This window comes from Plectropomus leopardus, chromosome 3 (assembly GCF_026936395.1).
Source record: "Plectropomus leopardus strain MGB_pleo_1.0 chromosome 3, ASM2693639v1, whole genome shotgun sequence".
NCBI lineage: Eukaryota > Metazoa > Chordata > Actinopteri > Perciformes > Serranidae > Plectropomus > Plectropomus leopardus.
The window spans coordinates 1,981,492-1,997,783 of record NC_142178.1 but is presented as its reverse complement, the minus strand read 5'-3'; the positions used below and the strand labels follow the sequence as shown (position 1 = coordinate 1,997,783).

Here is a 16,292-nt window from a genome sequence, read left to right as displayed (position 1 = left end):
ACAGCTGTAGCCACAATCAGGGACACCAGTCTTTTTTTTCTGAGAATGTTAATGACCTGAGGTGGAGTTTACCTTCCACAGTTGTAGTATATTAAACTGGACGTTTACAGAAAGTTTGGGCTTTTAGGACTAATTCTGGTGTATTAAGATAAACTAAGCAGGATTTTCCTATAAAAAAAGCAAAATATAGACTAACACAGCAGTAATCCCTCTCAATCATCACTAATGACCCACTCTCAGTGTGTGTGTGTTTTAAAAAAAATCAGATACTCTCTCTGCTGCCTCTATTTTCTTATTTTCTGTGTTTATGGGTGTGTACCCCAACAGCCCTGGGCAGCTCTGGCTCAAAAGTTTGAGCAGGACAGCCATTGATTGGAAGGTCAGGGGTTCGATCCCTGGCTCCTACAGTCAACATGTTGACATCTTGGGCAAAATACAGAACCTCAAATTGCTCCTGATGATACACCATCGGTGTGTGAGTGTGTTTGACTGTTTAAAGCTGAGTAGCAGGTGACACCATGTTTGGTATCCTCGGCCACCACTGTGTGAATGTGTGTGTCAGCGGGTGAATGTTACATGTAGTGTGACAGCACTTTGAGTGGTTGAGCTTGGAGCTTTATGAAAAGGTAGTGATCAGGTGCCAGACTGCTCGTAGCACGCAACCAAAAGACAATGCTTTGAAAAGACATAAATACAGTAAAGCAAAACACCAAACAATAGAGAATCTGGGGTTGGCTTTGAAGAACACTGCAGAGTATACCTTTAAACTTAGCTATTTTTAGGCCAAACAATCTGAAATTATGGAAATTAAGACAATACGCATCTTCTCCAAAACATTCAGTATTTGCATTCAGTATTTACACTATTGTACTTCTATTATAATTTTTTTTATTATTATTATCATTATTACATATTACTATTATTATCATAATATTATATATTACTATTATTATCATAAATTTTTTCTGACAACCACTCCTGTTGTATAGTAGTTCCAACCAAGTAACTTCAGTGAGGCACTCCATGGGCATGGGTCTTTATCAGAGATCTAATGCTCCTTTAATGTTTTGTTTCCCTTTGTGTCTGTCTTCTCTGCTGACTCTCTCAGCCAGGTCTCTCTTGAAAAAGAGATTCTTAAATATAATGAATAAATAAACTAATCAATTAAGAAATAAACTGAAAAGACAGATTTTCCCAACTTTTCCCTAGACGTTTCTCCCTAGCTTTAAAACAAACAAAAAAATCTAAACTTCTTGCAATTCATATGGCATTTCTTGCCAAGTTGCTCATTGCCTTTTTCCCCCAGGTTTATGAAAGAAATCAAAGGGTTCAAAGGGTTAATATGCTGTTTTTCTGTCTTTGTTTTCCAACTATTTCTTTTCGTGAAAAACGCTCCTGCACTGGGGAGTGGAAACCAGTGTGCAAGCCCCAGTAATCCCTCTTCATCTCCACAATTAAAGACAGAAAAAAATGTGGCGAACGCGAGGGGGCGACGTTGGTCTCTGTAAGAGGCCGAGAGAGGCCGAGAGAGAGAGACAGAGCTCTGCTCTGAGCTCCGACTTCAGTGTCAGCTCCATTCAGTCACACAGCTCCGGCTCAGACATGGCTAGAAATTCATCTAACGTCTCCTCTTTGTTTCTTTTGACTTGTATGGCGAGATGCAGAATCGCAAATTGTTCGCTGTTTAATCCGCCGCACAATGGGCACGTCGCTTTGCATTACGGCCTGATATTGTTGCGCTCCGTCTAAAACATTAAGAATTAGGGACGTATGCTAATTTGCTTCAATTACGCTCCTTTTCATCTTTTTGTCATCATCCTCCAAATGGTGCGCAAGTAGTTAGACCCCCACTATTTGCGTCTCCTCCACTACTATCCCATCTGCATATTTAATTTATGTTTTATGAATTAAATTAGCGCGTGATGCAACTGCACTACAGTCGGGGCCAGCGTGTGAGGGTGTTAATGGTAAGAATGGGAAGATGGGGGAACTAATAGACTCTGGGCTATTAGCCACACGGTAGGACTAAAGAGTGACGCTTCATTAAGTGAATTAAAGGAAGTCATGTGTGATGCTGCTCTGATGGAACCCCGGATCACGCTGATGCTCACCACCAAATAACACCGGACATATGACTTTATTTAAAATGCCCCCCTGTTGAGCCTATGGGTTTATATCAGAAAGAGAGAGAGAGAGAGAGAGAGACAGAGAGAGAGAGAGGATGGCCATGGCACGGTGAGGTATTGCGTCACCAGCTATCTTTACTTGCGCAGACTCTTTCCGCGGTGGTCTTTGGCTGTGGGCACCCTCTCTCCATTCTGACTCATGCATTTGTATCAGAGCAGAGATTTCAGAGCAAACTGTTGGAGGAACTGCGTCAAGGGCAACCTTCTGAGATTCGCTCTCCTTTATTTAGAAAATTGAACGCCATTTGTCACACTGGGGAAAAAAATCATGGCCATGATGAATAAAGACACTATTTTATTTTCAATCTAATATTTCAGAAATACCAGCTTTACCAGTGCGGCTGCAGACTTATCTGCGCACAGCCCCGCCGATGCCAACTGTCACCCACTATTATTGGACTTTCTTAATTCACTGGATGTGTAAAACATTTAATTTCCCTGCTACAACTGAGGCTGGGGCCTGGAGGAGAGAGAGAGAGGGGAGGGGGAGGGGGAGGGGGGGCGCAGCGGCACTTAACTGGTTTTGTTATGAGGGCCCGATGTGTGCTCTGGCTGGCGTTGCGGAGCCCCAATCAGGTGCCATTACACCCGGTGTTTGAGGATACCATTGGCTGGTGGGGAAAGAAGCTGTGTGCAAAACCAACCCCGCCGCTCACACTCGCCTTACAGAAGCCGAGCTGAAAACATCATCCGCTTTGAGTGCTTAGGCGCAGTGATTACATCCTCTCAGCGGCAGATAGAGAAAGTCCTCCTCCTCGTCAGGCTTTATTTAGAAGTTGGTATATATTCCGGCGGCGCGTAAAAAGGACTTTTTTGCGTAATTGTTTTTTTCCCTGCTCGTGTGGAATTTTCCTGTGCTGATTTGTGACTTTGTGTGAAGAAGGGGCTGTCTGTTCTGAGCACAGGGAGTGTTGGCTATGCGTCCTGGCTCCAGCCTGCAATGTTTGCGCTGACGCCAAAACTCACAGACCGGTGCAGAATTGATTAAAACAGAGAAGCTCGGATCAAATGGCTGTGCTTCTCACAGCTGAAACGACACAATGTTCCACTGACCCGAGGCACAGGAGAGGAATTTCACAATCGGGCAGCCTTGTTGCTGTTTATTTCACTGGCGTTTTACGGACAGAGCAGATGGGAAATGCTCATTTCTTGTGAGAAAAAGGAATAACACGCTGTTTTTTGTCTTGAAGTGCACTTTGTGAACGCGAGAGGAGATGCTTTGGTTTATCTTCCTGCTCTCCATCCTGGATGGAGCTGTCTCTCAGCTACACTACTCCGTGCCAGAGGAGCAGGAGCCCGGCTCCGTGGTTGGGAATATCGCAGAGGATTTGGGGCTGGACATCACCAAACTTTCCGCTCGCCGCTTTCAGACGGTGCCTAGTTCACGGACGCCGTATCTGGAGGTGAACTTAGAGAACGGTGCGCTCGTGGTGAAGGAGAAAATCGACCGGGAAGAAATCTGTAAGCAATCCATCCCGTGCCTTTTGCACCTGGAAGTGTTTCTGGAGAACCCGCTGGAGCTGTTCCGCGTGGAGATCGAGGTGATGGATATCAACGACAATCCGCCCAGCTTCACCGAGACGGACATTTCAGTGGAAATATCGGAGAGCGCCATCCCCGGCACCCGGTTCCCGGTGGAGAATGCCTTCGACCCCGACGTGGGCACGAACGCGCTCAGCACATATGCCATAACGAATAATAACTATTTTTACCTTGACGTGCAGACGCAGAGCGACGGGAACAAGTTCGCGGAGCTGGTGCTGGAGAAGCCGTTGGACCGGGAGCAGCAGGCGGTGCACCGCTACGTGCTGACGGCTGTAGATGGGGGCATCCCGCAGCGGACCGGGACGGCGCTCCTGGTGGTTAAAGTTCTGGACTCGAACGATAACGCGCCCACCTTTGACCAGTCTGTTTACTCGGTTAACCTGCGAGAGAACTCTCCCGTGGGCACTCTGGTGATTCAGCTCAACGCCACGGATGTTGACGAGGGACAAAACGGGGAGATAGTTTATTCCTTCAGCAGTCACAACGCCGCGCGGATAAAGGACTTGTTCAATATTGATGCCAGAACAGGTCGGATCGAGGTGGCGGGTGAGGTGGACTATGAGGAGAGCAGCACGCACCAGATTTATGTCCAGGCTAAAGACCTGGGGGCTAACGCGGTCCCCGCGCACTGTAAAGTGCTGGTCAAACTCGTGGACGTGAACGACAACACACCGGAGATCGGTTTCAGCACTGTGACTGAATCCGTGAGCGAGCAGGATGCCCCGGGCACCGTGATCGCGCTGTTCAGCGTCTCAGACCGGGACTCGGGTGAGAATGGACACATGAGCTGTGAGATTTTAGGAGACGTTCCATTCAAACTCAAATCCTCTTTTAAAAACTACTATACCATCGTGACAGACGGCCCGCTAGACAGAGAGAATACTGACGCGTACACCATTACTGTGGTGGCCAAAGATAAGGGTCAGCCGTCACTCGCCACCAGCAAGTCCATTAAAGTGCACGTGTCCGATGAGAACGACAATGCGCCCCGTTTTACGCAGGCGGTGTATGATGTGTATGTGACTGAGAATAATGTCCCCGGTGCTTTCATTCACGCAGTGAGCGCTCTGGACCCTGATATCGGACAAAACGCTCTCATTACTTACTCCATATTGGAGTGTGACATACAGGGCATGTCTGTGGACACCTATGTGTCCATAAACCAGGACACCGGCTATCTTTACGCGCTGCGCTCTTTTGATTACGAGCAACTGAAGGAGTTCAGCTTTATGGTGCAGGCTAAAGACTCTGGTGCTGCTGAGCTCTTCTCTAACGCCACCGTCAATGTGATCATAGTGGACCAAAATGACAACGCGCCCACTGTCATTGCGCCCATCGGGAAAAACGGCACAGCCAAAGAGCACCTGCCGCGCTCTGCGGAGCCCGGCTACTTGGTGACGCGCATCGTGGCCATGGATGCGGATGATGGAGAGAACGCAAGGCTGTCCTACAGCATCCTGCGGGGGAACGAGATGGGGATGTTCCGGATGGACTGGAGGACTGGGGAGCTGAGAACAGCCCGCAGGGTGTCTGCCAAGCGGGACCCGCAGGGCTACTACGACCTGCTGATCGAGGTGCGGGACCACGGGCAGCCCCCCCTCTCCTCCTCGGCCAGTGTGAGCGTGATGCTGGTGGACAGCGTGGTGGAGGGCCGCAGCGGGGACCGCGGCTCGGCCTCCAAGGCCAAGGAGACCTCCCTTGACCTCACCCTCATCCTGATCATCGCCCTGGGCTCCGTGTCCTTCGTCTTCCTCTTGGCCATGATCGTGCTGGCCGTGCGCTGCCAGAAGGACAAGAAGCTCAACCTGTACACGTGCCTGTTGGCCGGGGACTGCTGCCTGTGCTGCGGCTCGTGCTGCAGCAGGCAGGCTCGCGGCCGGAAACAAAAGAAGCTGAGTAAATCCGACATCATGTTAGTTCAGAGCACCAACGTGACGTCAGGGGTCGGGCCCGTGGGGCAGGTGCCCGTGGAGGAGTCGGGGATGGGCAGCGTGGGAGGGGGCTTCGGCTCCCACCACCACCAGAACCAGAACTCCTACTGCTATCAGGTGTGTCTGACACCGGAGTCCGCCAAGACGGATCTGATGTTCCTGAAACCGTGCAGCCCCTCCCGTAGCACGGACACGGACCACACCAACCCCTGCGGCGCCATAGTGACCGGCTACAGCGACCAGCAACCGGACATCATCTCTAACGGCAGCATCCTCTCTAACGAGGTAAGAGGAGCCCGGATCCGCCGCTGTCGCCCGAGGCGCCACTTCAGAAACATTTAAGCGCACAGAACCGGGATTTAAAGGGGCCCAGAAAAGAACCCAGTTCTAAAGACCCCACAAAAATCACCAGCTGTGTTTGCTTCTTGTCAAAGTTTGTTATCCACTCAGGTCACGCGCAACAGCAGTCCCCGCGAGGATTGAGGCGGTATCCACTATTGACCTGCTGTCCTGCTCGGTGGCCTTTAATCACTGTCAGGCCTAATGCTTATTGGACATGTCAATTGTTAAATCTCACGTGGCCTTTTAGTTTTAATCACAATAGAGTGCTATCAGATCAACCTCTAGATCGTGCGCAAAAGGCTCAGTATGTCACAGATTCTGATTCTGGGCATAAAGTGTTCAAATTGTACAGTCAAAGCAACGAGTGATAAAACGCATTTCATTTTTTTGAATGTTTTTACGCCACGTTCTGTGATATTTATTATCACTAAGTGGGTTTAATCTGACCCTATTCATAGTCATTCATGAGCGCACATGGAAAGGCAGTTTTAATGAAGAATTTGAGAAAGTTTCTTAATATTTGAGTTACTGGAGAGAAAAGCTCTCATTTATAGTGAGTCTAAGTAGTGTAGACTTTATTTTTATAATTTGTGAAGGGGCAAGTTAAAAATGCATATATTTATCAAAAACGTTGTTTAGAAAAACCCCACTAAGAGAGCATCTCTGTGCTTGCAGCCTTTATGAACTGGAAAGAAAAAACACCCCAAACTAAGAAATAAATAAATAAATAAGGCGAAATATATCTCTAGATTACTTTTTAAAAGAAACGCCCCAAATCTCAAAATTATTGAAAAGAAGCGAGAAAACACCAAAAAACTAAAATGATTAAAAAAAATAGACCAAACTTCAGAATATAAAAAGAAAAACACCAGAAAACTCAACATTATTTAAAAAAAAGGGAGAAAAAGAAAAAAAAAAACTAAAAATGACTAAAACAATTGAAAATAACAACCCAAAAGTCAAAGTTATTTAAAAATGACTCACATGTTTCTCACTGATTCATCACACAAAAAAAATCTTCATTTGTAAGAATTGTAAGAATGCAAGAATTCCGTTGAAATGTAGTGGAATAAAAGTATCAAATAGCATAAAACGAAAACACTCAAGTTAAGTCCAATACCTAAAACTCATACTTAAGTACGGTAGTTGAGTAAATGTACTTAGTGTCATTCCACCACTGTCATTAGGCTGTTAGATGATGAAGTTTGGATGTCAGATGATGTGAGCAGCAGGCAGGAGCGCTGAGACTGGGCGGCCCTGTGCTGCGTTGAGCCGCTGCGTTTAGCTCTGGGAGCTGTGGAGTTGGGGCTTTTTGTTGATTGCGGTGTGGCTGGAGAGGAGCCAGACAGCCAGGCACAGCCTTGCATTTGCTGTGCGTTAAGTATTCCGCGCACGATCCAGCACGGCAGCAGCGCGAACAAAGGTTGTTCAGTTTCAGCATCGTGCGGCTCAATCATTTACGCATTCAATCGCCTCCCTAACCCACTCCCCCCTGCTCTCCTCTCCTCGCGCGCACTCATCCACCAAGTGGACACGTCCCTTAACTTCCTCTATCACAGTCGCATGTTGTCAGTTATGTTTGTTTATCCAGTCACCTTGTGTTTATATTAATGTGGGTTTTTGAGCAGCAAAAGTGATCAAATGTGTTTCTGTGGGATTTCTAGACAAAACACCAACGAGCAGAACTCAGCTATCTGGTGGACAGACCCAGACGCGTCAACAGGTACACACACACACACACACACACACACACACACACACACACACACACACACACACAATAATATAATAAATAACAAATTATAACAAATTAATATCACTAATTTGTAAAACCTAGTGAGCCACAGTGTAAAATTTGACAAGTTGATCTCTATAAAATAATCTTGGAAACCATTTGACTTAAAAAAGGACAGTAAGCATAACTATTAATCCTAATTTATGTTGACATTATATTATATAATGTATATATTATATACAACTATTTATTTTAATTGTTGTTTATTTTAGCTATTTCTCTTTTTACTTATCATTAGCCTTTAGATACTGTGTGAAAGGTGCACAGACTGGTTGGCATTTTTCATTTCGTTGTACATGTCACATGTTAAAATGACAATAAACAGCTATTCTATATTCGTTATATCCAAGTGTTAATTTTACTTGAAATTTGCTGAATTTATTTATTTATTTAATTTTCTGAAGTTGTTGCAACTTAAAAATGACAAATTTAATTAAATCAATCTTTCTAAGTTTGAGCAACTTCGTTAAATCACGTTTACTGTGTTACATATCTGTATTCTGCTGGTTGCAATGTAGTTAGACATATCTGTACATTCTAACAAAACGGAACTCACAGATCTTCATTAGATCATCAGATCTACTCCATCTTTGGCAAAATGTAAAAAAAAAAGTGTAATGATCAAGTTTAGTCAGACTAACACTTTTAAAGTTTCAACAACAAAATTAAGTTAAATTTAAAAAAATTAACACTTTGATATAAAATCAACATAAATGAAGATTTACAGTTGTAATTACTTTCCTTGTTCAAGGCAGTTGGTCTCCAAGATTATTATTGAGTATGATCAACTTCTCAGATTGTACAGTGCAGAATACAAATATAAAGCATAGTAAACTTGATTTACCAACGTTGCTAAAGCTTTGAAAGATTGATTTACTTCAACTTTTCATTTTTAACGTTGCAACAACAAAGTGAAGTAAAATAACTACATTTTAAATTAACTCAACAAGTAGAAGTTAACATAAATTAAGAATAACATTTTTATTCACTAACATTTTTCAAGGCAATCAGCTTCCTAGATTTTTTTTTCTTTAAGTAAAATAAACTTGTTAGATTTTACAGTGACTTGCCTTCCACCATCAGAGGACCTGTACCATCCAAAAGCCCTCATGGAACCAAGGCTCTTCACATCAGTATAAAATTAAATATCACATTCATCAGTGTGATTCCCATATATTCCACACTGTTAATTGTGGCTCTGAGAGGCTACATGCTTTCCAGTGTATCCATAATGTTCATCTTCAGTTTGGCATCAGGCCCATAACTGACAGAGCAGCGCCCATTAGAGCCCTAAAACTGGATTTCATTACATGCCATGTGTAACATCCAATTTAGACCCTTGACGGCCACCGTGACAGTATTAATGTGGTGTTGATTTCTGACTCACCCCTCCCCCCTCTCTGTGCCACTCATCTAATCCTTCTCCCCTCCCTTCATCTTCCCCCTCTCAATATCTCAACCTCTCTCTCTGACCCCTTCATTATTCTCATCACTCTCTCTTTTCTCTGTCTGCGCTCTCTCTCCTCTCGCCTCCTCCTCCTCTGACAGTTCGGCATTCCAAGAGGCAGACATCGTCAGCTCCAAAGACAGTGGTCATGGTGACAGCGAACAGGGTGACAGTGACCACGACGCCACCAACCGGGGTCATTCGGCAGGTGAGTCTCTACACACACACACACACACACACACACACACACACACACACACACACACAATAACACTCAGTCATTTCAGTGCCCCCCTCCACAGTGTGTGTTTGTGATTGTGACTGGGATAATGCTGAACTGTTGGTGCGGACCGGTGACTTTTAATTTCCTTAATTTGAGAGTGTGCAAGGTCTCGGGCTGCAGTGTTGTTGGCTGGCATGAGCAGGCCCCAGAGGTGTTGATTGTATTTCACACCCGGATGAAAGGAGGAATATTTGGGGAAATCTTTTTTTTTTTCTCTGCCTCTCACTGTTCTCCTTCTCTCTCTGTAGCAGCAAGTGGTGCTGGGAGGACGGCAAGTGGCAGCGAGGCAGTGTGAGGCCTGTAATGCTTTAGTGGCTCTAATCAATAGGTTCAGTGGAGTGAAAGGAAAAGGAGAGCAAGCTAAATTGATATAATGAGATGCATTTCAATCAGCCTCACAGTCGGTGTGTTGTACTATCTTTGTTGGTTATAGATTCAGCTGTTGATGGATATTCTTTGTTTTTATGGCTTTGGCGTAGGTTAAGGCTTTGAAACCCTGGATCGCTTTTCTTGTGCTGCATTCAGACGTCTTTCACAAGCTCTTTGACCCTCTGAAAGCAGAACAAATTGGTTGATTTCTTCTGATAACATGGGGGAAAAGGCAATGAGCAACTTGTCAGAAATGTCCCGCAAATTACATAAAAGTAGTAGATTTTAGGGCTGTCAAACAGTTCTTTTCTAAATTGGAATTATTCGCAGAATTTTAATCATGAATAACCCTTTGAAACCTGAATGGATGTCAGTTTTCATTTGCTGCGTTCAGACGCCTCTCACAAACATTTCAACTTTTGAAACCTCTGAAAATTGGTTTGTTTTTTTCTTTTAAATTGGGGATAAAAAGGAAATGAGCAGTTTGGCAGGAAATGTCCTGCAAATTGAAAAAAAGTAAAATACAACAAGAAAATTACCTAAAATATTTTTTTTAAGAAGAAGGGAGGAGGATTAAAAATTATTCAAAAATATAGGGGAAAATGTCCCAAAAACTTTATATTTGGTATTCTAATGATTTTATATTTAAAATTGCATTACAGAAAAAAATTAACAAAATATCAAAACATTCATTTTTTTATGTTCAGCACTTTTTTAGGTCATTTTCTTTTTTGGTTTTTTAATGTTTTTTGCATGTTTCTGGGTGATTTTCTTGTAAGTTTTGAAAGTTTTTTGGTACTTTTTGGGTTGTTTCTTGTTAAGTTGCTCATTGCCATCTTTCTGTGTTTCTGAAAGAAAGGACACCAATTTGTGCACTGCAAAAATGGCCTGTCAAATTTAAGGCCAAACACCCTAGATTTAAGCATACTTGCACTTAAAAGAAGAAAATTTGGCTGCCAGTGCAGTAAGCAAATTTTGCTTGTTAAGATGTCTTAAAACCAGTAAAACTGTGTGACTCTCATTATAGCCCATAAAATCTTGAAATAAGATCAAAAACACTAATTTCAAGCAATTTATTTAAGCCTAGTTAATGCTAAACAAACCTATTATCACTCAAAACTAGTACTTTTTTTTTTTACTATCAAATTACTAGAAATTAGAATTATGAAATTCTTGTTTTTAGGGAGCTAAATTAGATCACTTGTTCTTAAAATAAGTAAACATGGCAATGCTTGAAAAACATGGTTTTATTAACATGAAACCAGGGAAAGATACAGTTAGAATGGTTTACATACCAGGCAACTCTGAATCTGTTGCTGCTACAAATATTAACAAGCTTTTTAATTTAAACAAATCCTGTGTGAGCAGATCACTACAAATTTATAAACAGCTTTCAACCAAAATGACCTGTACTGTGACCTTAGTTTGGTGTGATATTTGAAAAGCATCACAACCACAGAAATTAAGAAATATTGTTCTTTGTTCAATACTGTTCTTGCCATTTTTTAAAATTGTATACAAAAACCAAAAAGGCATTTGTACATAGACATCCCTCTTGCTTAATGAAATGTGTGTGACAGTCATTAAAAGCGACGTAAACAATTTAAGCCTCACTGTTTGAATGCAACTTTACCAGCTGGGAAAATGTTAACCACAGAGCTGATGCTTGAAATTAGATGTTTTTGTCTGGACATACTAGTGCTTAAAATAAGGTTTCTATAGACCTGAAGTGGATGTTTCCAGACTTGTCTCCTGTATCTAGTTAAAAATAACTCAGAAAAAGACAAAGATGCTTAACGAGACCAGGCAAGTGATATTTACTTGAATTAAGTCAAATGATCTTTCCTAGTCAGCACTAGATAATCCATTTATACTTAAAACAAGACTAACTAGATTTTTTAATCTAAATATAAGATTATTACACTTGGTTAGATCGGCAGTTTTTGCAGTGTGCAGGTTTTAAAGGGTTAATCACATTGTTTAAATCACATGTTTCAATTCCATTATTTTGCATCACATAACAGTTTGAATTCTATATTGACAAGTTGAAGCAATTCATATCAGATGATCTTGATTGGGAATCAGATGACAGCAAAAAGTTGCTTCGGACGGGCCCACAGAACCCATTTTCATTCAGATGAAGTCAGAGGTCAAAGGAAATATAGGTTTCTAGAACATGTCGAGAAACCTGTATTTCTAATTATCATAATTATATTTTTTTCAACATTTTTTTCACAATTATCATAATTTTTCAGCATTCTTTTAAGCATTGGCTTGTTTCCCATTTTCCTTTACTGAAGGTGTACTTACTATCAAATCTCTTCTACATTTGGCAGCGCAGGAGATTTTTTTAGACAAGGCTTTAGCACTTACAATAAGCCTCCCCTTGTTCTTTTTAAATTTCTATTAGGTTAGTACCTGTTTATTGATCAAAGTGGAGTCAGACAAAAAGTGGAGCAATACAAAATCTCATTTCATATCGAATTGCCCTTTTCCTTCTGAGGGATTGTTCTACACGGCTCGTGTAAAGACCCCTGTCTAGACTGGAGCCTGCCAAATATCATATCAGTGCTGGGAATACAAATAGAGCAGATTAGATAGGTGTTGTAGGATAGTGAATGGTCCCCAACAGGCTCCGCGCTGTTTGACATTATTAATGAACAAAATAGAGAGCCAGTGTGCAGCAGTGGTGTCACTGGCTGCCCTCGCTGATGAAACAGGCTGCGAAGGTCAGTCTGTGCGAGACTAAAATGCACAATTGGAAGAAATCCAAAGGCTTCTTGATTTGGCAAGAATACATTGTTTTGTGAAATACGTATTAACATGGATGTCTAAACATACATTCTGAGTTCGATCAGAATGTGATCTGTCAGTATGTGGAACTGCACGGTCATGGACGCTGTTTATTATATTATTTTTAGAAGAAAGAAATAGATAATGAGGAACTGTATTTTGAAACGTGTATAGATAATAAGCAACAACGTCATGCTGCAATGCACTCTGGTCATTCTTTAGGGCATGCCTCTCCGAAATTCTGCATGGAAGGTGGCAATATGCACCTTAAAGTTGGTATTACAATCTGCCAAATAATGCATTGAAGTTCCAGAGCCAGTGAAGCTGAAGAAGGAAGCAAAGGAGCACTACTTTGAAAAATTAATGGAATTAAAGAGCCTCCATCAGTATGAACACAGGGAGTGGTCGGGTGATTTTAACGAGCTGCCAAATGTAACTTTTCCAGACGTGTGACAATTGTTTTAGTTGTAAGTGTGGAGACATTATCTGTGTAGCACTGAGTCCAAGACAAATTTCCCCTGCGGGGACAATAAAGTGCATCATATCATGGAGTGAGTGCCTACACTTTCAGGCAGTCTAGATATTATAAAATTAAGTAACCTGATGGCCACTCAGCACACACCTCTCTCTGTGTCGCCACTTTTAGCTCCAGAAAACAACATCTTTTACTCTGTCGTGGTGATTAACATTAGCTGGAAACATGGAGGGTATTTTGATTTTGATTTAATTTTTATTTTTCAAAGATCATTTTTGGGGGTTTTATTGCCTATAATGAACAGGACAGTTTTTAAGCGTGAAAGGGAGAGAGAGAGAAGGGGCAGTATGCAGCAAAGCGTCAAGGCTGTTGCGGAGAGGATACAACCTCTGTATATGGGGCGCCGCTCTATCCACTGAGCCACCAGGCGCCCCTATTTTGATTTTTTTAAATTATTTGTTTGATACTAATTATGAACAAAGAAAGATAACAGCGATGGTGGTGTAGTGCAGCTAACCACAACTACATTACAGTTAAACTTGTTTTCACTGAATTACGTGTGTGAAAATGAACACATGAACATGTGTCGGGAAATGTTGCTGAAGGTGATGTTTTTGTTTGTCTTACTGCTGCTATCCATGATACCATGCAGTGCCGCTTCGTTAAAACAGCCTGAGATCAGTTGTTTGGCTTCGAAGCTGGAAAGCTAAAAATAAAAAAATTCCATCTCCATTAGCGATCCGTTTCCCCCGCCAGACGTGAGAATGACGACGCAGCAAACTGGATGAACTGAATTACTGGATAAACTCATTGTCTTCTTCAAGGTTTATTGGCGGTTTGCAAACACTGTTTTGGTGCATTACTGCCACCAGCTGGTATGGTACTCAGTCTCTACAAAAGCTTCTGTGTCTCAAAGTCCCACAATGCTTTGTGCTGCCCACTACCACTGACATCATGATCCTATTCTCTATTGCCCTGAACTCCTTCTAGCTGGTATGCTGGTCCAGTTAAAGCAGCACATTTCTGAAGCAGTAACATGTTTCCAGCGTTTAATTTGGCTCGAGCGTGTTGATTTGGCAGTGGCCAGGGAGTGGACCCAGTTGGTTGTGTGCTCTGTACTCTCACCGAGGAAACCAACATTTGTTCCTCATGTTGGATTTAGAAGGGAACAGCTTACCACTCCATGGGAGGTAATATCACACGGCTGCTATTTGGATAGAGGGACACTTTAGTACCACAGACTTCTGTAAACAACTAAACCAGATGGAGTGTGTGCAAGTGTGTGTGAAGGTATGTCATGGTCTGATTTAATATGTTGGCGTATACATGCCACCTGTATGTAATGCGCCTGTATGTTTGGTCTGGGAGAAAATGAGAAGATGTCTGTATTAAGAAAGAGTTTTCCTTTGAGGTGGCGCTCTGGAAAGACTAAGTGAGATTCTGTTTAAGAGGAGAGTGGTAGCTGCTGCTTGGCACTCTGCCAGTAGTATATTGCCTCTATACAGACCTGTTTCTCTCTATGTATATGTGAGACTTCTTTTATATAGGGACGCAAATATTACTGCTCGTCTCATGTGGGCTGCGTGCTCTGTTTTTGGATGTTATTGGCAGAGTATTGTGCTGAGTGCATGCTCCTCAGTTTAGCACATAGATGAATAAGCGTGAGCTGGGTCTATGTATAGAGCACGTGCATTTGTTATGCATTTCTGCAGCGTTTGTGTGCAGAAGCAAATCCCTGTATGCACATGCATACCCCTGCAACGTCCTGTTGACCAAATGGTAGAGCACATTTGACTCATTATATCTTCATGACACTGTGTTGACTTCAACTCAATCTGATTGAGCTATCTCTACCATCCGGTGTATGTTTGTTATGCTAAAAAAATCCACTAGATGTTTTTGTGTCTTTAAACAGTCAGCCTTTTTAGTTACTCGACATAAGGGCTTTGAGTAGTTGCATTTTCAAGGGTAAGAATATTTATTTGAAAAGTTATAGTTTCAGACGTCACAGATTTATGTAACAGTTTAAAACAAATAAAAGTCTAATAGGGGACAAATATTTTTTTAAGAACATGCTGTACCAAATAGTTGATTAGGGCTTCTATGGTAAAGGTAGTGAAGCTAATCTAATGGAATTTAAACGGACTATTTACAAAAATGTCAATTAACTTCTTGTGATTCATTGTTGCTGAATGACACATTTAATGTTATCCATTATGTATATGGTGGAAAAAAATTCAAGTATGATATTTTACTGTCTAAAACCCAATTCTACTTAACAGTTAAGTTGGTCTTTTATGGTTAAAGTTGTAATGCTAAAATGATAAATTTGCTTTTTTGTGAAATAAAAAAGGATGAACATTTACTGTTGTTGATAGCATATATTTAATGTAAGTCCATTATATATTTGGTGAAATAAAATATATCTGTATGATTTTTTTACCATGTCTGAGATGTTTTCAAAGTAGTGTAATAGAATATGTGTGTAAATAAAACTTGTTATAGTAATACTACTAATTCCATGGTCACAAACTAATGTTGGCATACTAACATATCACAGCATTATAACAGTAAATGATTTGCAATTTTGTTTATTTTTCTTTCTTTTTAACCATTACCATGAGGTGCAATCTCCACCATTTAGTAGAGGCCTATATTTAAAACACTTTAAAAAATCTAGATTCATTGTTGTTATTATAGCCCAAATACATAAAACATGCAAATCATTTTTTTCCCATTTTTTTTTCTTGGTGAGGACACACACACACACACACACACACACACACGTTTAGCATGCACTGGCCGTATATATGCTCGCATTCTGTATGTGTATCTGACACACACACACACACACACACATATTCTGTTCCAGCGTTGTGGCAGGGTCTCATCCTTCATTCTGTCTCCCCCAAACACTAGCTCTCCGCAACACTCGGCTGATCAGTAATTCATTTCGAGAACCTTTGCATAGCAATTATCAAAGGAGGGTTAGAGGCAAGGTTTCCTCACGGGACCGCGCAGCACATTCTCTCTTTTGGTGCTCCTCGGAATATTTCAAATCAAGGGAAAACCATTTCCAGTTGGCATATCATCAACTACACCTGCCGTAGCTTCCCGCTCGGCCGC

At 42.0% G+C, this 16,292-nt stretch overlaps 1 protein-coding gene across 3 annotated transcripts in view; it reads left to right on the top strand.

Annotated features, from left to right (window-relative positions):
- The first annotated feature begins 2,774 nt into the window (after window positions 1–2,774).
- Window positions 2,775–16,292, top strand: part of LOC121942009 (protocadherin-10-like) — a 35,516-nt gene continuing 21,998 nt past the window's right edge. For 2 of the 3 annotated variants that reach the window (XM_088075320.1, XM_088075318.1), the window contains exons 1-3: window positions 2,775–5,947; window positions 7,669–7,727; window positions 9,348–9,454. In XM_088075320.1, the coding sequence (XP_087931446.1) occupies window positions 3,401–5,947; window positions 7,669–7,727; window positions 9,348–9,454 (2,713 nt within the window). In that variant the 5' untranslated portion in view covers window positions 2,775–3,400. The remainder of the gene's footprint in view (window positions 5,948–7,668; window positions 7,728–9,347; window positions 9,455–16,292) is intronic. The other variant, XM_088075319.1, reaches the window with a different exon arrangement.